Genomic DNA, 23,460 nt, shown 5'->3' on the forward strand with positions numbered 1-23,460 from the left:
GTGGTTAAGTGCCCCTGGGTTCAATCCCTAGTAACAAAACAAAACAACAAACCCAACAAAAAACAATCCAACCTAAATGGATTATTTTGAATATACAGTTTACTTTGTATTTCCCTTAACATGGCTAATATTATCTCCATACATTACTTAAAAGAAATTTGTTAGCTGGGCATGGCACCAGCATATAATGCAGTGACTCAGGTGGCTGAGGCAGGAGGATGGAGGGTTGGGGGCCAGCCTTGGCAACTTAGTGAGACCCTCTCAATATAAAAAATAAAAGGGTTAGTAGGCAGGGAATAACCTGATTCCTTATTGTTTTCAATACTTCAGCACAGAAAATACACAGTGCTACTTTCTGAACTTTCATAGCTGTTTTCTGAAGGTAACTACAATTTCTACTATTGAATATAGATTAAATGTTTATTTCATTGGTTGAAGTCTGCTGAGGGTATAGTTCAGTGGTAGAGTATGTCCTGGGTTCAATCCCCAGGACCAACTCTCTACCCACCAACAATAAACCCCAAACCAAAATTAAGACAATCTACTGAAGACCAATAAGCTAATCTTTTTTAATTATAGGTAAAGCCTTCCAGATTTAGCAATATCCCATTAGAATGAGGAACTGTAAAATAAAAGCCTTGTCTCACATGCTAGCTCAGAGTCAGAAATGGTTTCAAAGTCAGAATTGTAGTTTGCTATTATTAAGTATGCCATATAGCTACAGTATAAATTTGGGGCTAAGTCCCTCAAACCAAGGCAATTTGTATTTTTCTCTCTCACTTTTTTTTTTTTTTTACTAGGGACGGAACCCAGGGGTGCTATGCCACTGAGCTCTATCCCTAGCCCTTTTTTATTTTTTTATTTTGACAGTGTCTTGCTAAATTGAGGGGGCCTTTAACTTTAAATCCTCTTTAGGCTCCCAAATTGCTGGGATTACAAGTGTGGGCCACCTGCCCAGGAAAACTTGGATTTCTGTCAACAAAATGACTGATGCAATCATATGAAGATGGTGAATACTTAACACTCTGCAGGTACTAAAGGATTAAAACTTAAAACTGGAGGTAAAAAAATACAGGATGCCATTTTTCCAAAAGCACTGTTTTTATTTATACAGAGTCCTAACCACTTCAGTAGTAGGAGTGGGAGAGGTTCCTTTATCAATCCAGGGCCTCCGTAATGTTGGTTTGTTGTTACCAAACACACAGGCGAGTGGCATCATGGATTTGGTAAACTAATGACAATGTCTAGTCTCTTTCTGCTAGAGCAACAAGGTGAGCATCAATCTCTGCTTCTGTAAGAATCCTAAAAAGCAAAAGGGTAAAAAAATCACAATTGTTTACTTAAAAACAAAACAAAAACAACAAACATTATGCAAAATGTCCAACACATAAACGACAGTATAATGATCTCCCACATATCTATCATCAAACTTCAACAGGATCAATTTATAACGACTCGTTAAAAAATTTATCCAGTTACTACTCCTCCCTCAAATTATTTTGGAGGAATTCCCAGACATTATGTCAACTTCACCTGTATACAAAAATGTTTAATTATTTGATATTAGATCCAGAATTAGATCTTTTGGAAACAAAACTCTTTTAGTTGTGGGAAAGAAAATATTTTGACTGAATAATACAAAGCTAAGCTATACATAATGTGTTCAAACTAAAATTTGTTATCAGCTGAAAGATGAAAATTTATACAGAAACTTAAACTTTTTAAAAAAAAAGTTGCTCAGATTCAGAAGTCCATGAAAATAAAATTATAACTCTATGAATAATCTTCTAGTCAGAAGGTGCTCTATGTTGAATATATGACATTTTCTAAATGACATCAGTCTTCAAAGGAATTAATTGCTTGACAATCTTATTATTGCTGGACTTCTAATAAGTAAAATTTGTTGTTGGGCATGGTGAAACACACCGTAACCCCCAGCAACTTGGGAAGCCAAGGTAGGAGGACTGCAAGTTCAAGGTTACCCTAAGCAACTCTGCCTCAAAATAAAAAACAAAGCAAGGAATGGGGATGGAGTTCGGTGGTAGAGCAAACCTGAGTTCAATCCCCAGTACCAAAACACAAGCAAACAAAAAAACAAGAAACAAAACAAAAGGGTGAAATTTGTCAAATAAGTGCAACATGGGGGGAAAATATTAAGCTCTATTACATATAGTTGTTGATGCTTATGCTATATGTTCTAGTTATTGACGTTTACTTACTATCACAGAATTTATGAATGATACAACGTCTTTGGAAGACACAAGATTTTTTTTTTTCTTTTTGCAGGGTGGTGGTACCAGGGATTGAACTCACAGGCACTCTACCACTGAGTCACATCCCCAGTCCTTTTTTGTATTTTATTTAAAGACAGGGTTTCACTGAGCTGCTTCGTGCCTCACTGTTGCTGAGACTGGTTTTGAATTTGAGATCCTCCTACCTCAGCTTCCCAAGCTGCTGGATTACAGGTGTACACCACCATGCCCGGCAGGATCCTTGGTTTCTCACCTGATTATTTATTTAATTACTTTTTTAAAAAAATTAGTTGTAGATGGACCTTTATTTTATTTACTTATTTATATGCAGTGCTGAGAATCGAACCTGGTGCTTCACACATGCTAGGCAAATGCTCTACCACTGAGCCACAACCCCAGCCCTACTTGCGTATGTGCTTTTTTTTTTTTTTGGTACTGGGGCTTTAACTCAGGGGCTCTCTACCTGAGTTATATCCCCAGTCCTTTTACTTTGACAGGGTCTTGCTAAATTACCCAAGAAGGCCTTGAATTCTCATTATTCTTCTCAGTCTCCTGAGTAGCTGGGATTATTAGCTGCATGCCACTGCACCTGGCTCTTATCCAATTTTTAAAATAAGAGATACAAATAAAATTTGAAGATTGATAATGAAAAGTTCTCAGAACAGAAAATGAGAACTAACGGTGTCCCACCCTCCCTGCCCCCACTATCAGGGACTGAATTCAGGGGCTTACTACAGGTTCTTTAGAGATATATACAAATTGCTCCTTTTGGAATTTTAATGCTTAAAAAACAAAACAAAACCGGCAACCTTAGCCAGGTGTGGTACTGCATGCCGATAAACTCTGTGACTGGGGAGGTTGAGGCAGGAGGATCCCAAGTTAAAGACCAGCCTTAGCAATTTAGTGAAATCCACTATCAAAACAAAAAACAAAAAACAAACAAAAAAAAGAACTGAGGACATAGCTCAGCACCTGGTTCAATTCCCAGCACCACCAAAAGGGAGAAAATAACTTTACCTACAGGCAATCAAAACTCATGATCTAAACTTAGTTTATCCACCTCCCACCCCTACCATGATTATGTGTTCATTCAGTTGTGATCTAAAAGTAGATACATAGTTCCTTGCATGTAATCCCCAAAGTATCCTGGTCCATGATATGCATAATCTATCTCACAGGTTGTTGGGAGGATTAAAAGAGCTGATACCCAGGAGGTAGTTACTTAGTGAACATACACGCCTCCAGCATCTGCAACTTATCCACTATATTAAAAATTCCAGTTTTCCCAGAGATTTCTAGATAATGGTGTGATTTATATCAGTACACGTTGCTCTTAAAAGTTCCACTTAAGCCAGGTACAATGGTGCATGTCCAAGCAACTCAGGAGGCTGAGGCAGGAGGACTGCAAGTTCAAAATTGACCTCAGCAACTCAGCAAAGCTCTAAGACTTAGCAAGACGCTGTCTCAAAAAACAAACAAACAAAGGTTGGGGGTTCAATCCCAGGTAACAAAACAACAACAACAAAAGAAAACAAATTCCCCTTAACCATGAAATAAATGCTCCACCTTCAAAACTTAAAAACTACAGTAGGGCAACACCTATAGTTCCAGCTACTCAGGAAGTTGAGGCAGGAGGATCACTTGAGTCTAGGAGTTCTGGGCTGTAGTGCTATGCTGTGTGCCCTAAATTTGGCATCAATATGGTAATTTCTCAGGAGCAAAGGATCACAGGTTGCCTTAAGAGGGGTGAACATCCCAGGTCAGAAATGAAGCAAGTCAAAACTCCTGTGCTGATCAGTAGTGGGACTGGGTTTGTGCCTGCGAATAACCACTGCATTTCAGCCTGGGGAACACAGTGAGACCTTGTCTTTTTCAATGCTGCCCTGTCAAGAAAGGTAGATACACTCTGTGCCTGGGTTTTGAGTCATAAAGTTGCAGCAGCCATTAAAAGAAACAGACTGGAGAGAGGAAGAAAAAAAAAAAAAAAGACTTAAAAACTACTACTTAGGGAATTGAATTTCTATTGGCCTTACATATAAAAATAATACACTTGTGCTTACTTTCTTCTACTACTTTTTTTCTACAGTACTAGGGATTGAACTCAGAGCCTTGCCAGGCAAATGATCTAGTACAGAGCTTCATTCAGTCTTGTTTTAAAAATTTTTTATTTTGAGATAGGGTCTAGTTGTCCAGGCTGGCCTCGAATTTGTAACTTCTGGGCTGGGACATAGCTTAGTGATAGAGCACTTGCCTAGCATATGTGAGGTCCTGGGTTCAATCCTTAGCGCCACATAAAAATAAATAAATAAAAGTATTGTGTCCGTCTACAACTAAAAAAATATTAAAAAAAATTGTACTCTTCCTGTCTTTGCCTCCTACGTAGCTGGGTTTACAGGTATGTGCCAACATGCTCAGCTCTTATTTTACTGCTAATATAAAGAAGGTTATTTTGTGTCACCTCTGGTGTTAAATGTAAAATCATTCTGAAATAGAAAGGAGCTATACTGTCTATCTTAAAAAGTCCAGTTAAGTGTTCCTTGCCCGCTCTCCCCAACCCAGGGCCTCTAGCATGCTACTCAAGTGTTGCACAACTAAGCTGCATCCCTTGCTCTCTGATAAAATTAAAACAGATTCTCAAATGCTGAAGAAAAAAAAAAAAAAACTATAATCACAGTTCACCCTCACCTTCCACTAAGTTATAGAACAAATGAACCCAAAGGTCTCTACCTTTATAGTCAGAAATTTTAGCTCTTAGCAAATTTCTTTAAATACATGGTTCATAATATAACTTACCTGAATTTAGGATTTTCAACTGTAACTACTCCAACTTCTATTTCTGAAGGTTTGAAATCAATTGATAGAACAGTAGACAGGCATGTAATTGCAGTCTGAAAAAAGGATTAACATTAAAACATAATCTTTCAAAGATTATAAGGATTTCATAATCCCAAGCTTATTCAAATAATATGTGAGCTCATCAAAAGTTATTATTTCTGTTCCATATTTCAGTAACATAGTTCTACAGCTCATGTTACTAATGGATTGCTTAACTCTAATTAACTCATCTGTAAATGATGGTAAATTTACTTCTACTACAGCAAGCTATAAATTAAAGGGGTATATGAAAGAATAGGATGTTTTATATAAAACAGTTTATTTGCTTGATGTGCACTATATGCAAGGCACTTCCCTTAGCACTGGTGTGAGATGGAGAAAGAATAAAGAATAATACAATCTGTACCTTCAAAGAATTTATAGTAGTAACAACTGAAGAACATTTTAAGTGATTTTATATCTGATGTGATTTATTAATGTAATTATGAATTGCAATTAAAAAATTTAAGAAATATTTAAACAAGCTCTCTTATCTCCAAGATGAGAACTTTACATGTCCTCTTAGTATAAGATAAAACTACCAAATACAAAAGTTTTATATATATAAATATAAATACACACACACACAAATTTGTGTGTGGTACTGGGAATCAAATCCAGACTTCAGTATGCTAGGCAAATGCTCTACACCACTGAGCTATATACCCAGGTGCCACACAAAAAAGTTTTATTTTTTTGTGGTACTAGGGGCTGAATTTAGGTTCTCACGTGCTAGGCAAACACTACCACTGAGCTGCATCCCTGGCTCCCAAAAAAAAAAAAAAAAAAAAATTTGTTTTGTTTTGTTTTGGTACTGGGGATTGAACCCAGGGATACTTTATCACTGAGCTGTATCCCCAGCACCACCCTGCTTTAAAAATCTTCTTATTTTAAGACAGGTTCTAAGTTGCTTACAGTCTTGCTAAATTGCAGAGGGTGGCCTTGAACTTGCAATATTCCTGCCTTGGCCTCCTAAATCTCAGGGATTATAGGTGCATACCTTTGTGCCAGGTTATAAAGTTTTAAATAATTTTTCTTTTGTCATTTATCAGAACATAATGTTAAGTCTTCAGAAAGGCCTTAATTCCATATCCTCAGGTCCAAAACTACTTAAATTTTTTTTAGCAGAAAATAAAAGATTTCTTTACAGTCTAAGATTATTAAATACTTGTGTAAGAATTTTAGCTTGTTCTCTGTCAATTTAAAATTTACCAATCATAATGAATCATCTCCTTAAGAACACCAGAGCTAGTGTGGTGGCGAAAGCCTGCAATCCCAGTGGCTTGGGAGGCTGAGGCAGGAGGATCTTGAGTTCAAAGCCAGCCTCAGCAACTTAATTAGGCCCTAAGCAACTTAGTGAGACACTGTCTCAAAATAAAAGATAAAAAGGGCTGGGGATGTGTCTCAATGGGTAAGTGGGCAAGTGCCTCTGGATCAAATCTCCAGTACAAAAAGAAAACAAACAGCAGCAGCAGCAGCAACAACAACAACAACAAAAGCAAACAAAACCCCCCAAGAACCCTACAGAAATAGCTATACTATTTTGCATCCCAGACCTTCTTTGGGCCTGGTCTTGACTCCTATTCTTATTCACATTTTCCCATTTCATCATGTATATTCTGTTGAAGCCTATTTCAAATACATTTGTGAAATAAGATAGGAATTAAGTGATTAAAGACTGACAGACTTTGTTTTGTGATGTAACTGAAGAATAGCCTTCATGGACTATCAATTAGGCAAAGATTCTCATTGTTCAACGTAGCATAAAAAAGCAATTCCGTTTGGTTAACTTACTTCTACTGTCTGTTCAAATGTCCAATCAAATTTCTTCTTCACTTTTTTTTCAAGGAAGCTGGTTGATTCAGTTTGTTTAACACCTGCTGCAGTGGCTTTAAACCCACAGTAGTAACCTGCAGGATCACACTTGTACACCTGAGGGCCTTGTTCTTCATCGATACCAATTAAAATCATACCTAAAAAGAAACACCCTCATTAAATATATTATACCTTTTCTATATAACAAAATTTCCTCTTTCTTGGTGCTGTCACATAGCTGTTGTGACATTTTGGTCATCAATTCTGTAACATGTGTGGTTTTTTTTTTTTTTTTTTTTTTTTTTTGTGGTGCTGGGGATTGAACCCAGGGCCTCATACTTGTGAGGCAAGCACTCTACCAACTGAGCTATATCCCCAGCCCAACATGTGTTTTGCTTTAAGAAAATTAACAAAATACAGGTTATCATAAGATACATTAGATAATAAATTTCCATTTCTCATAAGAATGTACCACAGATTAAGACAGAACATTACAAATGTAATTTAGAAACAATTTTTCCAATCCATGCGACTACCCAAAGCATACTTATTTGAGCCCTAATCCCTTATGATGTTACCTGGTCAAATAAACTTGGAAAACATTTTCATTTTTCCCTTTTGTAGATAATACATAACAGCATATTACATGCTCTGAAATGTTCTGTTGTAGACTGACCTATTTAGCTTTACTCAATAGTTTTTCTACTTACTTGAACCAGGTGTTATGGTTTGGATATGAGGTGTCCCCCAAAAGCTCATGTGTGAGACAATGCAAGATGAAATGATTGGATCGAGTCTTAACCTAATCAGTGATTTAATCTCCCTATCGGGATTAACTGGTGGTAATTTAAGGCAGGTAGGGTATGCCTGGAAGAGGTGGCTCATTGGGGCATGTATTTGGTGAGTGGAGTCTCTGCTTTCTGATCACAATGTGAGCCACTTCCTTCCACCACACTCTTCTACCATGATGTTTAATCTCACCTGAAGCCCCTAGGAATGGAGCTGGCTGTCTATGGACTGAGACCTCTGAAACTGTGAGCCCCCCAAAATAAACTTTTCCTCCTCTAAAATTATTTTTGTCAGGTCTTTTGGTTACAGTAGCAAAAATCTGACCAAAACACCAGGACTACTTTTTTTCTTCTTTTATTAAATTTAGGAAATAACTAGGGGTGGGTTGTGGCTCAGTTGTAGAGCACTTGCCTGGCATGTGTGAGGCACTGTGTTTGATTCTTGGCATCACATATAAGTAAGTAAATTAATTAATTAAATAAAGGTCCACTGACAACTAAAAAATATTAAAAAAAAAAAAAAAAAAGAAAGAAAGAAAGAAAAAGAAAAATAACTATTAAGGTTCCAGGGAATTAACAATGTATGGAACACACTTTGGGAACACTGCTACAAAGTGTAGTTTATTTTGGAGCTACCTGCACACCTTTACACTGCTTATCTCTCTTACCACTGGTATATGCCTCTCTAGTAAGTCAGTACAAACCAATCTTTAAATTTTATATAACTTCATTACCACAAATCTAAGTGTTATTACATTATGGACATACAATCAAACACCATAATCAAACATCTTTCTATTCAACAGAGCAGATAATAAAGTATTTAAGTAACGGCTTAATACCTGCTTTCTTTCTTTTTTTTTTTTTTCTGGTGGTGGTGCTAGGGATTGAACCCAGGGACTTGTGCATGCTAGGCAAGCACTCTACCAACGGAGCTATATTCCCAGTCCCAATACCTGCTTTCTTATACTCTATATTTGAACCTCTCTTATATAGTGTCCTACTACATGATATAGTATTAGCCAAATACTTTATTCAGCATTATAGATATTTTATAGTATCTACTTACATTTTCTTCACATTCTACAAATTACCAGATATCTGCTTTATTTAAATGTTATGTCACCTGTAATTTTCTTTATATTTTATAATTTGATATATATGGAGTACAGAGCAACAAAAAATAACCACTTACTGCTTGGGGGAACAACAAATACTTTACTCCAACAACAAATATTTTACTCCAAGGTCTGGAAAATGAGCAGGGTTTAATAGGATATGAAGGGCAATCGAAAGGACCAACATGGGGGCTGGGGATATAGCTTAGTTGGTAGAGTGCTTGCCTTGCAAGCACAAGGCCCTGGGTTCAATCCCCATCACCACAAAAACAAAACAACAACAACAACAACAAAAAAAAACACACACACAAAAAAAGGACCAACAAGTTCAAAGGCACTGAGACATGAAAGGGCCCAGTGTGCCCCAGGAACGGAAAAAAAGATCCATGCATTACAGAGGCTTCCAGTAAGGGAAGAAAAGAACATAAGAAACAGGGTGAATAGGAATAAACCATAAAGGGTCTTGATGCTGTTTTAAGGAGTTTGGGATTTATTCTATAGCTGATTAGGAATCTATTTTTATAAGGCAGCAACAATAAAAATTCAATTTTAGAATAACTCATGAGTGAATATGGAGGAAAGACTAGAAAGAAAATGGAGAGAAGAGATTGATAAATTAGGTAAGCAACAAAACCCAAAGATGATGAAAAAGTAACAGAAGGTGGAGAAAGAGAAGACACTGAGGTAAAATTTGATGATTAAGATGACCAGGAAGGTGGGATGAAGACTAGAAAAGAGAAGCTGAGGATGAGTAGAGAAATAGAAATGATTTCAAGTTTGAAGTGTCTGTGGGACATGGAGGGACTGGGTTAAGCTAATGAATGTGTGATTGGCATACAGGTAGTAAGTGAAGTTATTCAAGTGGGTGAAATTTAAGAGAGAAAGAGGGACCAAGGTCAAAACCAGGTGAGGAATGTTTAAGGAATCAACAGAAGAGGATAAGCTAAAGAAATTGAGAAGAATATTATTTTAGAAAGCAAGGGAGAAATAAATTTTAAGAGGTCAGCAGAATCAGATAATAAAGAGAAATATCATTACATTTAATTCTCATGAATGACACAATGCCTGAAACAAACATTGAATTTTCCAGGTTAATATTTTCATTAAATCTAAAAATGGCTAAACTTTTTCCTTCTCTCAATAAAGTTTTATTTGTTTTCAAAAATAGGAATTTATTCTAAAAACATGAATCATAGGCCTGCATGTTACTCTAATTCTTTAGGGTGCTCAAAAGAAGCAGCTATATTTTTAAGATGACTAATTTAGTTATTTCCATGGAATTAATAATATGTAATTGCAATAGAATCTCATAACAACAGTCCAATAAAATAGGAACTTGGATCTTTCGAATCACATACCCCAAATAGAAATATATTTTTTTCTTTCTCACACATGCCAGGCAAGCATTCTACCACTGAGCCTCAACCCCAACCCCAGAAATATTTTTATAAAAAAATCTAAGGGGTGGGAGGGGTGGGGGGGAAGGAAAAAAATAACAGAATGAATCAAACAACATTACTCCATGTACATTTATGATTACACAAATGGTATGCCTTTACTCCATGTACAAACAGAAACAACATGTATCCCATTTGTTTACAATAAAAAAAAAAAATCTAACAGTACCTAAAGGTATTTATCATACTATTTTGAGACCTATATCCTCCAGTTCCAATTTATTAAATCATTTCCCCACCTTATATAATTTCTAAATCACATGTTCAAAACCCAAGTATAACTGAAGAATCTCCAAACCTATTTCTAAAAATAATTACAATTGATTAATTATTTAGGAGACTTAGGAGACTTCTTAGTATACTTACAACAACCAAGTGGCCTCATTTCAGCATTCTGTGTGTAGACCTGAGAAATATCAGCAATTCTTTTACACAGCATGTCCACAGGAATCTCATAGCCATACTTGTATTTCCAATTAGCTGCCTCATAGCGTGCCCTTTGTACCTGGGATCTGCTGTCAGCTTATAGCATTAAAAAAAAAAAAAAAAAAAAAAAAGGTTTACTTCTTTAAAAGAATGAACCTGAAAGCCAGGCAACTTCTCTTCCATACATACCTATACCTTTATCTGTATCTCCATTCTGAGTTAAGAAAAGTTTTCACAATGGGGTCCTCCATGGCCCTTTGTCCCACCAATGAATACTGAATAACTCAGCAACAAGTTTTTTTTTTTTTTTTTTTAAAAGATGAAGCTCATAGGGCTGGGGTTATAGCCCAGTGGTAGAGTGCTTGCCTTGCATGTGTGAGGCACTGGGTTTGATCTTCAGCACCACATAAAAATAAAAGTATCGGGTTCATCTACAACTTAAAAAAAAAAAAAGATTAAGCTCACCAGGTATAGTGGCGCTTTGCCTATAATCCCAACCACTCAGGAGGCTGAGGCAGGAGGATCTCAAGTTTGAGGCCAGCCTCAGCAACTCTGTGAGGCCCTCAACAAATTAGTGGGACCCTGTCTCAAAATAAAAAGTTAAAAAGGAATAAGGAAGTAGCTCAATGATAAAGTCCCTGGATTCAGTCCCTACTACCAAAAAACTAAATAAATAAAAAATAAAAAGATAGAGCTCTATATACCACATTGCCCATTTATAATGAGTCTTTCACCAGTTGTCAAAATAATTTTTTTTTTTTTGGTCAGGATAGTTTCTTTAAGTGTCTAATTATTTCCAAAAAAGCAAGCTTTTAGGAGAGAGAATAATCTCACTTGATCTTTTTTTCAGGCTTGAATTTTCCCTTGATTTCAGGAAACAGAAACCCAAAGTAATTTTCTTTTTTTCTTTTGATGGTGCTGGGGATTGAATATAGGGGTGCTTTACCACAGAATCACAATCTCAGCCCTTTTTAAATGTTTTGAGCCAGGGTCTTGCTAAGTTGCTGAGGCTGGCTTTGAACTTGTGATCCTCCTTCCTCAGCATCCTGAGTTGCTGGGATCAAAGGTGTGTGCTACCACACCTGGCCCCAAAGTAATTTTTATAATATTTCTTACCCATTTTTAACCAGTGTCTTGATTACCAAATTTGAGTGAAATCTAATGACTTAGGTCTCCTTAAACACTAACCACATCTGAAATGCAGTTTCTGTGAGAGGGGCCTCAGTTCATTTTCCCTAACGGTAGCATAAAGACCTAATTCCATTACACTTCTGACTTCTAAAAAGCTCATGAGCTGGGCACAGTGGCACATGCCTATGATCCCAGCAGCTCAGGAGTAACTTAGCAAGAATTTGTCTCCCCCCAAAAAAAAAAAAAAAAAAAGGGTGGGGGTGGGGGTGGGGATGTGGCCCAGTGGTTAAGCAAAAACCACTCACAGTACTCTTAAAATATTGATATTAGCCTGAGAAGACTGCATATCTACTCGTATCACCTGAAAAATCAGACACTAAAAGGAGCTCTAAAATTAAATGCAAAACTCAAAAAAGAATTTGAAGAAAATAATGTAAGGCTTGTATATTTAAACAGACATCTAGCTGATTACCTGTCATTCCAGTCATCACACAGCCAATGTTTTCAGTTATCTTGAATAAGTGAGTCACTGTGCTGGAATCCAATAATTTGTCCTAATGAACAAAATAAATCAAAACAGTTAAAAAAAGAAACACCTCACAGATCTCCACAGTTAAAAAAACAACACCATGGAACTATAACAACAAACTATATAATATTTGTTACTACACATATAAAGTACCCTAATCATTTTACGGTTAAAACCAATTAAAAGGGGGGGGGGGGCGGGTAGAAGACTTTGTTTTTCTTTCCTAGATATGTTTCTTGTGGGTTTATTAAACTTGTCTCAAGGTCCCAAAAGACAAAAGATTTAGAAATTCTATTGTGTTCATAATCACACCAGAGTTTAACATGTTACTTCCATCTACTCAGCTAAACCATTTATAGATGCTCAATAAATACTCCTTGAATAACTAGTAGGAAAGCAGTCAAAGCAAGAATAATGCTAACATATGTACATGGTAATACACTTTTGTACAGACTCATGAAAAATTCTCTTGGGATGTATTACTTACAGGTACTTTCTTCTGTGTGACAATTACTGCACAGTCTTTCCCTCTGACAGCTACTGATGTAAGACCACCCTGGTTTATAGCCTTAAAAGCATATTCTGGAAAACAAAAAAAAGTTTCTTAAAAAGGCAAAATAATTTATTATAGTCATACAATGGAATAACAAAGTCATGAAAAAGAAAGAAATTGGCTGGATATGGTGGCACATGCCTATAATCCCAATGACTCAAGAGGCTGAAAGAGGAGGATCACAAGTTTGAAGTCAGCCTCAGCAACTTAGCAAGACCCTTAAATTGGTGAGACCCTGTTTCAAAACAAATTTAAATTAAAAGGGTTGGGATGTGGTTCAGTGGTTAAGCACCTCTAGGTTCAATCACTGGTGCCAAAAAAATTAAATAAAAGAATGAGGCTGGATTGGGGATGTAGCTCAGTAGTAGAGCACTTGCCTAGCATGTATGAGGTCCAACCCAGATTCAATCCTCAGTTCCACAAAAAAAGGAGGGGGAAAAAAAAAAAAAGAATGAGGTTGAGCTATATAAACTAACATGGAAATGCTAGACATGTAAAATCAAAATAATAAAAATTTAATAAAATAAGTTAAGCCAACATCTTATTTTTCCATTTTCATTTTACTGAAATTATGAGGTTCAAGCACCAAATTTGCAACTGTTTTAATTTAATTAATTTTAATCACATCAAGTTCTTTATTGATCATGTTTTATCATTTAAAATTTGTTTTGGAGCCTGGACTGGTGGTGCACACCTGGAATCCCAGTGACCTGGAAGGCTGAGGCAGGATCACAAGTTTGAGGCCAGCCTTAGCAACTGAGCAAGATCCTGTTTCAAAATAAGTAGAAAGACAGGGGATGTAGCTCAGTAGATAAGTGCCTCTGGGTTCATTCCTCAGTACCTGACCCCTGCCAAAATAAAAGTTTTGGGGTTGAGGATGTAGCTCAGAGGCAAAAAGCTTTGTAGCTCTGTAGCACTGCAAAAAAAAGAAGTCTGTTTTGTGGGCGTTTTCTTGTTTCCCTAGGTCATCTTAAGCTGCTCTAAAATTTGTTAACTTTTGTTCAATAATTAATTTGACCACATGTGGTTTTAATTGCTTTTAGATTATTTTGCATTGATTTGTCTACCAAGTTGAATTTTTCTGGATCATGCTTTTTTGCAATTTTCATGTTACCTTCACCATATGGCTCTTTAATTTATCTATAATAAACTTCAGCTTGTATACTTCTAGCAGCTGTCAGTCCAACCCATGGATTAAAACACTGAAATCAAAATAGTAGCAAAAATAAGCTATTTTGGCACCATGTAGTTTAGGTGATAATGATTACCTTTGGGAGAGGTAAGATTACAGATGACTATCACTTGCTGTGTTATTTATTTATGTAATACTTATATTAAATAATAAAGACATTTTGTAATTAGGAAAAAGCAACAAAACATATATGCTCATTGTAGAAATGTGGAAAATACAGAAGATAATTTAAAGAGAAAATTATTTTAATACTAATTACTTAACATTTTGACTCATAATAGATTATTTCAAATTTTTGTCAAGTGTTATTCTGGACATAGGCTCTGATGCCTGGCCTCATCTGTTCGAGAAGTCACAAGTGATATGAACCAGTTAAGGAAGATACTACCTATGAAACCAAAGAATTTCCTTTAGTAGGTGCTGTAATAAAAATTATCAAATATTTCTAAGTGGCTATATATTTAAGACAGAACAAAAGAATAAGGCAAAAAGATTCTAGAAAAATCACCTCTCACCCTCCCTCCCCTGTTATGATGTTATGAGGGATTGAACCTAGGAAAGCTCTATCACTGAGCTACATTTCCAGCCTTTTTATTTCATCATTATTTTTTTTTAATTTTGAAACAAGGTCTTGCTAAGTTGCCAACGGTAGCCTCAAACTAGTGATCCTCCTGCCTCAGCCTTCGAGTTGCTGGGAGATAGTTAAACATTTGTGTAACCCTCTCCCTTGAGTGTGGGCAGCACCTAGAACCCGCTCCTAACACACAGAGAATATGGTAAAGTTGAGGGAATTTTATCTTTATAACATTATCTAAGACTTGTCATGCTGGTCAACTCACTCCACACATTCTACTTGTAGGCTTGATAAAGTAATTGGTCTCCAGACTACAGCCATAAATTAGCTGGGGTTCCCAATTATACACCACAAAAAATTGGATTCTGCGAACAATGCCAGGGAGTTTGGAAGTACATTCTCAGGCAAGCCTTCAGATGAAAACACAGACCAACTGGCAGTATCATGATTGCAGGCTTGTGAGTTCCTAAGTTCAACTAGCGAAGCTGGGCTCAAACTACTCCTGACTCAGAAACCATGAGGTAATAAATGCGTGTTGTTTAGACAGCTAAATTTTGAAATTTTTACATAGCATGGAAAGTTAGCATAGCTTTAATTAGGAACTCTAAAATCAATTACCTAAATTTCTACTTTAAGAAGCTAGAAAGGAGCAAAATAAGAAGAATTTAGAAGAAATTAGAAGAAAAAAGACCAGAATTCAGCAAAGGCAAAAGTTGTTTTTTTTTTTTTAAAACAAAAAACAACAAACCAATAAAATCATTATACACCCTGTAATAGCCTGCACAAGAGCTTCCCCAAAGATATCCATGTTCTAATCCCTGGAACCTATGAACTTTACCTTCAAAGAGAGGAGCCCCCACCCCCTTTGGCTATGGGGTATTGAACCCAGGGCCGCTTAATCACCGAGTAACATCCCCAGTCTTTTTATTTTTAGACAGGGTCTCACCTAGTTGCTTAGGCCTCAATAACTTAACTGAGGCTGGCTTCAAACTTGTGATCTTCCTGCCTCAGTCTCCCAAGTTGCTGAGATTATAGGCATGTGCCACCACACCTGGCAAAGCAGGTAGGTCTTAGCAGCTGTGATTGCTTAAGAGTCTTGAGGAGCAGGGGTTGTGGCTCAGTGGTAGAGTACTTGCCTGCCATGTGTGAGGTCTTGGGTTTGATCCTCAGCACCACATAAAAAAGATAAATAAAATAAAGGTATTGTGTCCATCTACAACTAAAAAAAATTTAATAGCCTTGAGATGGGGGGATTACTCTGGTAGGTTCTAAATGCAACCAATGTATCTTAGGAAGAGGCAGGTAGAGAGAGATTTGAAGATGTAAGCCTTGAAGATTAGAATGATAAGGCAGGCCACAAACCAAGGAATGCTGGCAGCTCTAGAAGGAGAACTTCTAGGCAGGAAGTGATTCTCTCCTAGATCCTCCAGAGAGTGCAGCCCTATCCAGCACCTTGATTTAAGACCAGTAAAACTAATTTTGGACTTCTGACCTCCAGAACTGTGAGAGAATATATTTCTGTTGTTTTAAGCCATCAAGCATGTGGTAATGTGATAAAGCAGCCACAGGAAACCATATCCTAGAGAATCAAGAAGCTAAGAGTAGCCAGGTGCACAGTGGTGCATGCTGTAATCCCAGAGACTCAGCAGACTGAGAAAGAGGATCACAAGTTTGAAACCTCAGCAAGTAGGTGAGGCCCTAAGAAACTTAGCGAGACTCTGTTTCAAATAAAAATAAAAAGAGCTGGGGCTATGGCTCAGTGGCAAAGTGTCCTGGGGTTCAGTCCCCAGCACCAAAAAAGAGAGGCCATGGACCCAATTAATTCAATGCTAAGGAGCATTTGAAATGTACTGGTAGAACTAAGGAACTGAATATTTAAAATTTTTAGTTAGGAATATCATTCCAACTATTCCTTTCCTGCTTCTCTGAACTTCCCTTCTCAAGTACTGGTTTCTCTAGGATTCCGTCACTTTTCCCTAACCCTGGATGATTTTATCCTATAATGTGGATTCGGCTAACCCTATATAATCACTACTAATTCTGTCATCTCTAGGTCTGGAATCATACTTGCATATTCCTATTTCTTCCACATACATGTCTGAAAATAAACTTCTCTCTATAAATCTGCTTTTCTAATAGCGCTTATCTTGAATAATGGTATTACTAGCCACTCCGTTTTTCAAGATACAAACCTGAGTATCTGTAATTTTTCACCTCTCTCTTCTCTGAAGCCTTGCCTGGCTCTCCCAGGCAGTTAGTCTAGTCACTTCCCATAGTATCTTTTGTTGTGCCATTATTTTAGTATTCACCATGCTGTACTATAATTTTCAATAAAGCTTAGCATAAATGAATCCCCATTTTAACACTATCACCATAAAACATATTTTTATAATAATTTCTGGGAAACTACAAAGTGCCAGAGTAAAGAATTCAGAGAAAACCCACACTTAAATAATAACTTCCAAAGAAAAACTAGGAGTGTAAAAAGTAATATCGCAGTTTACAGAAGTGAGCAACATGAAGACTAATAAGAAGAAAATAGAAGAGTTTGTGGGTAGTGTTTTTTAATTCTTTTTTTTTTAGTTGCAGATGGACACAATAACTTTATTTTATTTTTATGTGGTGCTGAGGATTGAACCCAATGCCTCACACATGCTAGGCAAGCACACTACCACCGAGCCTCGACCCCAACTGCTGTGGGCAGCATTTTAAAGGCATATATATTTTTTTTTAAGTCAGAATTCAATTGTTGGCAACTGTATCTTAAATACTTCATTTCCATCACTAAAATCTTTGGTTTTGACTAAAAGTTCAGAAACTTTTAAGACTAAAAACACCATTATGCTAACCTCAGTAATTTGATCTTGAATGTTCAAGATGATGCAAGAAAATATTTATTAGCCCACTCCCCAGTTTTTCAATGGGTAAAATTATAATTGATTACATTCAACTCTAAGCCCCCAATTTTCTAAATTTTTACTTAAATACATACTAAAACACCTAAAGAACTAGGTGGAACCACATGAAATTGCTAGTATTTTCATGTACTTCAGTCTGACAACAAACCATTAGGTTAGGATATAACCTTGCTCACAAACAAAATAATTAATAAAGGGTTGTTTTGTAAATAGACATGTCTTTTCCCACAGTTCTCTCTTATTCACCTTGCTTCCTTCACTACCATTCTGGCTAGCACTTTCCCAATTTTTCTGGGATACATTTATATAACACCAGCACAAAACAGGAGCTAAACATAAAAGGTAATGTGCAGCAAAAGTTCAGGAGACGCACACAATATCAGACAATAGCTTACAGTGTTAGCAGTTGACTGTGATGGTAGCATCAGGAGAGATGCAAACCTCTTGATGGATCCTCATCAGGCTTTACAAAGCATCTACAGATGATTCTGAGGGTCTACCAATTATTAGAAATGCTACTCAAGGCTTTTCCACCATAATTTTGTTTAAAATGCTGTACTGAGTTTAGGGATATAAATATAATCCCTGCTCCACCCCCCCATACAAACATGAGCTGGAAAAGTAAAAATGAATTGAGAGCTATACATGCAATGAAGTTTGGGTAATAAAAAAACCAAGAGATATCCTATGGCAGGGCAAGGAAGGATAGCATATTCCATTTCACACTATGTGGCTAAAAACTTTAAGATTTTTTGAAGCTGCTTATTCTGTCTCTTCCTAAAGTTGTAATCTACATTATTAGGAACTGTGACTCATTTCAGTCCTAATAGTTTACTTTTTAAAATGATGATTCTCAGTGGAGGAGGGTCATTAGAAATCTTGGCACTGACATAGGGAGAGGGAGAATATGAGATCTGAAAAATAGAGTAGTGTTTGATTCCATCACATTTTATGTAGTTTTATATGTATATACACACATGTAAGTATGTACATATGCACACACATCTAACTTCAAATCAGATTAAGGAGGGCATGAGGAGACTGGGTTGAGAAACACTGCTTTATAATAAGAATTTTTTCAATTGCAAAAGAGGCAAACGGTAAGTAGTCAAGGACTGCATCACCATGGCTCAGTCAGTAAGTAACCACATATACAATGGCAGTCTCCTGCAATAATGTTGCCTAGAGATGTAGAAGCTGTCTTAGTTTTCCCAAGTATATACTCTATGATAGTCACACAACAATGAGATCAATTAAGTGGGCATTTCTCAGACCATATTCGCATCATTAAGTGACAAATGATTGTACTTCTCAGCTCCTTTATTTGTGAATTTCTGCTCCAATAACATTAGCCACTTGTTTCTTCTTCTTCTTCTTTTTTTTTTTTTTTTTGGGTACTAGGGATTAAACCTACTGGGCCATATCCCTTTTTAAAATTTTATTTAGAGACAGGGTCTCAGAGTTGCTTAGGGCCACGCTGAACTGCTGAGGCTGGCTTTGAACTCGAGATACTCCTGCCTCAGCCTCCCGAGCTGCTGGGATTATAGGAGTGTGCCACTGTACTCAGCTGTTTCTTTTTTCTTTTCTTTTCTTTTTTTTTTTTTTTTTTTGTGGTGCTGGGGATTTGAACCCAGGGCCTTATGCTTGCGAGGCAAGCACTCCACAGAATGAGCTATATCCCCAGCCCCAGCTGTTTCTTGTTGAGAACAATACTCATGGAAACATTTGAGGGCTTATGTACTGGGCACAGTTCTAAGTGCTTTACACATATTAACTCATAAATCCTGGTGAATCATCTTCATTTTACAAATGAAGAAAATTCTCATATTTGGTGTGAAGACTTGAATCCAGGAACTCTGGTTTCATTAACATAATAATACTACTTTCACATTTTATTTACAAACTGTCTTTTCCAATCTGTCTCTACCAGTCCATCTCTTTTGAGCCCCCTATCAATATTCTTCCTATTAGAAGCAACCAGACAGTCCTCACATCCAACTGGCAGAAAAATCCAAGTGACCATCCTTTCCTTCTTTGTTAGACCTATCCAGTAAAGCATCAAAAAGCAGAAGAGAGGAGCTTTAAGCAGTCAGGCTTGACAGACATGTATTATAGCACAAACCTATAATCTCAGTTACTCAGGAGGCTAACTAAGGCAGAAGATGGTAAATTCAAGGACAGTCTGGTCAATTTAGTGAGACCCTGTTTCAAAATAAAAAATAAAAAGAACTAGGAATGTAGCTCAGAGGCAAAGTGCCCCTGGGTTCAATCTCCAGTACTAAAAATACATACATACATACATAAAATAAAACAAAAAGGACTGGAGTTCCATATAGTGGTCCATGCCTATAATCCCAGCTACTGGGGAAGCTGAGGCAGGAGGATTACAAATTCAAGGTCAGTTTCAGCAACTTAAAATAAAAATATAAACTTTCAATATTTGTACATTAAAAATAAAATATAAAAAGGGGTGGTAGAGTACCCGGGATTCAATCTTGAGTAACACACACACACAAGGGCTGAAGTAGTGTAGCTCAGTGGTAGAGTACTTGCCTAGCAAGCTTGAGGCTCTCAATTCAATCTCTAGCACCAGAGGGAAAAAATGTAGCCAAGCTTAATTTGGTCAACTAGAACCTCAGTTTCCCCACTGGTAAACTGAGGAATTTCTCAAATTAAAAAAAAATTTAAAAGAAAGTTTTAAGCTGAGTTTGGTGTCACATGCCTGTAATCCCAGGCTGAGACAGGAGGAATGAAGTTCGAGGCCAACCTCAGCCTCAGCAAGCAATTCCTCAACTTTGTGAGACCCTCTCTCAAAATTAAAAATTTTAAGAAAGGACTGGGATATAGCTCAGTGGCAAAGCACCCCTCAGTTCAATCTCCAGTACCAAAAATAAAATTTTATTGTGTATATTTAAGGTATACAACATGATGATGTGATAATATACAAAGGAGGTGCCCTGAAATTAAAACTTCTAAAAAGAAAGAAAACTGCCCCCGTGCAAAAGTGCTGGGAATGAACAACATGGCCTCACACTAAGTTAAGTGTTCTATTACTGAGTTATATTCCCAGAAATTAAGTTTCAAATCTAGGTGCTCTACAATTTTTTTTCTTGGTGGTACCGGATATTGCCCAGGAGTGTTCTAACACTGAGCTACATCCCCAGCGATTTTTATTTTTTATTTTGAGGTCCTTTTACGTTGTTGAGGCTAGCCTTGAACTTACAATCCTCCTGCCTTAGCCTCCCAAGTCACTGGGATTACAGGCATGCACCACCATACCCAGCAGAGCTTTATGATTTTTACATGTGCATGTATACACAAAATACTTTCATACATACATTAAGAAAAATTTTCCAAAAGTTACCAAAGACTATAAAATGGGGGAAAAAAATCTTTCTCCCTACTTCCTGGGAGTAAACACTGTCAATGTTATCTTTAACAGTAATAACATTATGTTTATAATCATGTTTAGAACTATAACTTTCAGTTACTACTTCTATTTATCAACTGTAGACTACATTTATTTGTTCTGGTACTGGGGACTGAACCCATATATTTCACAGGAGAACTAAGCATGGATGGACTCAAAGAAAGGGAAATATTCCACACCTTTAGAACTACTAACTTAACAGACTCCCCCCCCCCCAAAAAAAAGTCAAAGAATCAAATAGGCTTCTAATAACATTTACTGAGGAATTAGCATGTAGCACACATGCAATGCCTTACTTAATCCTCAAAATAACCTTATTAGGAAGAATTACTAGCCTAACTGTGCAAAAAGATACCAAGGCAAAGATTATATAACTTGCCCAGATCAGCTAGTATAGAGGAGGGATCTGAATCCAGGGCTCTGGGGCCTGAATTCTTCACCACTATACTGCTTGCTCATACTAACTATTCTTTCACTTTCTTTTTCTTAACAATGTCTAGCTGATGATCTGAATAGCAGAGGAGTGTTATTCAGCAAGGCAGAGATTAAAATCACTCTGTTTAGATCTTAAACTTGTTTTGAACTGCATGTTCTCTTCCAAATCCTATTAAAATGACACTACATTCAGCCTTCCTATTCACCAAATCTGGGAAGCAATATAGACTGTGCTTTGAAGGCCAAGCACCGTGGTGCACACTTATTATCCCAGCAATTAGGGAGGCTGAGACAGAAGGATTGCAAATTTGAAAACAAAAACAAAATAAAATAGACGCTTTATGGTTATATTCCACAATACAGTATATAAGCAAGATAAAAGTCTAAGTGTGGCTTTTTCTGTTCACAAATTAAAAACCACAAAAATAGCACTCAAAGCAGTAGTTCAATACAGGAAAATTCTTTAAAACCCAGGAATAAAATACAAAAAATGAAAAATCCTTGAGGAGACAGTTGTCATCTCTTTGTTTTATCTTTGCTCATATTTTTCAATTGAGGTGAAGTTAAAAATGTTACTGACTCAACATGATGCCGTTTGTTGCCACATTATATACAGTATGTAGCAATATAATGAGCCAATTCCATCCAAGTAGTCTCTCTCTCTCTCTCTTTTTTTTTTGGTGCTGGTGCTGGGGATTGAAACCAGGGCTTCTGCATGAGACACTAGCGCTCTACCACTGAGTTATATCCCCAGCCCCAAGTTATCTTTAACCCTGTGTTAAAAATTATAGGTGACTAGAACCTCATTTATAAGCTACCTTTCTACTTACGTTTTTCTTATGATTTTTAATCAAGATGATTACTGCCCTTGCCAAGACACTCAGGTACTAAACTCACTGAAAAATAAAACTATTACCGACCGGATGTAAATAAGGCTCTTCTGACGTTAAATTCTCTAAAGAGGTCAAAGGATTGGCTTTTAATAATAACCTAAATCCTGACATTACTGCAGTTCAACAGAATTGAATAATTGATAACTAGTTTAGAATTCTTTTCACTAAAACTGATCTTCAGTAAACAGTACATCATACCTCATCTACAATTCAGAATCAGCTTTTAAACTTTAGGAGCAATCCCATAGATGTGGGTTAAAAGAAGATGCCAGTTTCAAGATCAGTTCCATAACTGGATTCCATTCATTCTACCTACAGTTTTCCAAAGATGTCTTGAGCTCTGCAGATATTTGAAAACTGGCACTTCTCATTTTCCTTTTTATCCATGTGGTTACATATCTATCACTTCCTTTAAGAGGTGAGCTTCAAGTATGGGACAGGGTGTAATCTTTATTTTGGTAACCCCTAGAAACAGTGCAGGAGGTTCTGAATGCTTGCGTGGACTTAACTACAGGACAAGGAAGTCCACGCTGCAAATAAATAGCAGGGGGCATTTGAGTTGGGAGGCTAAGGAACCAATTATTTAGAGAAGATAAGATGCTGGGCCTTCTCAGGGCAGAATGGAACTGAAGGGGCTTCAGGAAGCCTATCTGCCTTAACTCTTTGTCTTTAGAAGGGGCGGCGCTCGCCCTGAAGAAGCCAGACTTTCGTTTCGCTTAGGGACCCAGAAGCCTGCTTCTTGACCGGTGTGACCACCACCGCACTCAACTAAGCCTAGGCCCTTCCTTCCCAGCTCTGGCCCTGCTTCAGCTCCAGACTAAATTCGGGTCGCGTCTGCTTGCTCCAGGCCGAACCATGACAGCGCAATTCAGGTGGCCCATAGGGCGCACTTGGTTCACTCACCTACTTGGTAAAGCCGACCCTCGGGCGAAAAAATGGTAATGTGGCGGTCAAAACCAGCGCTGGAACCACGGGACATGTTGGTACACCCACTACTTCAAACACAGTCTCCGGGCCCCGCAGCTCCGGCACCAGCCGTACAACCCCCCCGGAAGTTGCAGTGACTGCTTCCGGG

General features: G+C 37.2%; 1 protein-coding gene across 2 annotated transcripts; it reads right to left on the reverse strand.

Moving 5' to 3' along the window:
- Positions 1-1,066: 1,066 nt before the first annotated feature.
- PSMA6 (proteasome 20S subunit alpha 6) lies at positions 1,067-23,460 on the reverse strand. Of its 2 annotated transcripts, none has more exons than XM_079120489.1 (7): positions 23,289-23,460; positions 12,878-12,972; positions 12,334-12,415; positions 10,671-10,826; positions 6,921-7,099; positions 5,046-5,140; positions 1,067-1,302 (listed from the first exon to the last, which is right to left on the reverse strand). In XM_079120489.1, the coding sequence occupies exons 1-7, from the start codon at positions 23,362-23,364 to the stop codon at positions 1,245-1,247; spliced, it is 741 nt and encodes a 246-aa protein (XP_078976615.1). In that variant the 5' UTR covers positions 23,365-23,460; the 3' UTR covers positions 1,067-1,244. The 2 variants fall into 2 exon arrangements, with proteins under 2 accessions (XP_078976615.1, XP_078976616.1); XM_079120490.1 differs by having other exon boundaries at positions 23,293-23,437.

The sequence above is a fragment of the Sciurus vulgaris genome (assembly GCF_902686455.1).
Source record: "Sciurus vulgaris genome assembly, chromosome: 2".
NCBI classification, from domain to species: domain Eukaryota; kingdom Metazoa; phylum Chordata; class Mammalia; order Rodentia; family Sciuridae; genus Sciurus; species Sciurus vulgaris.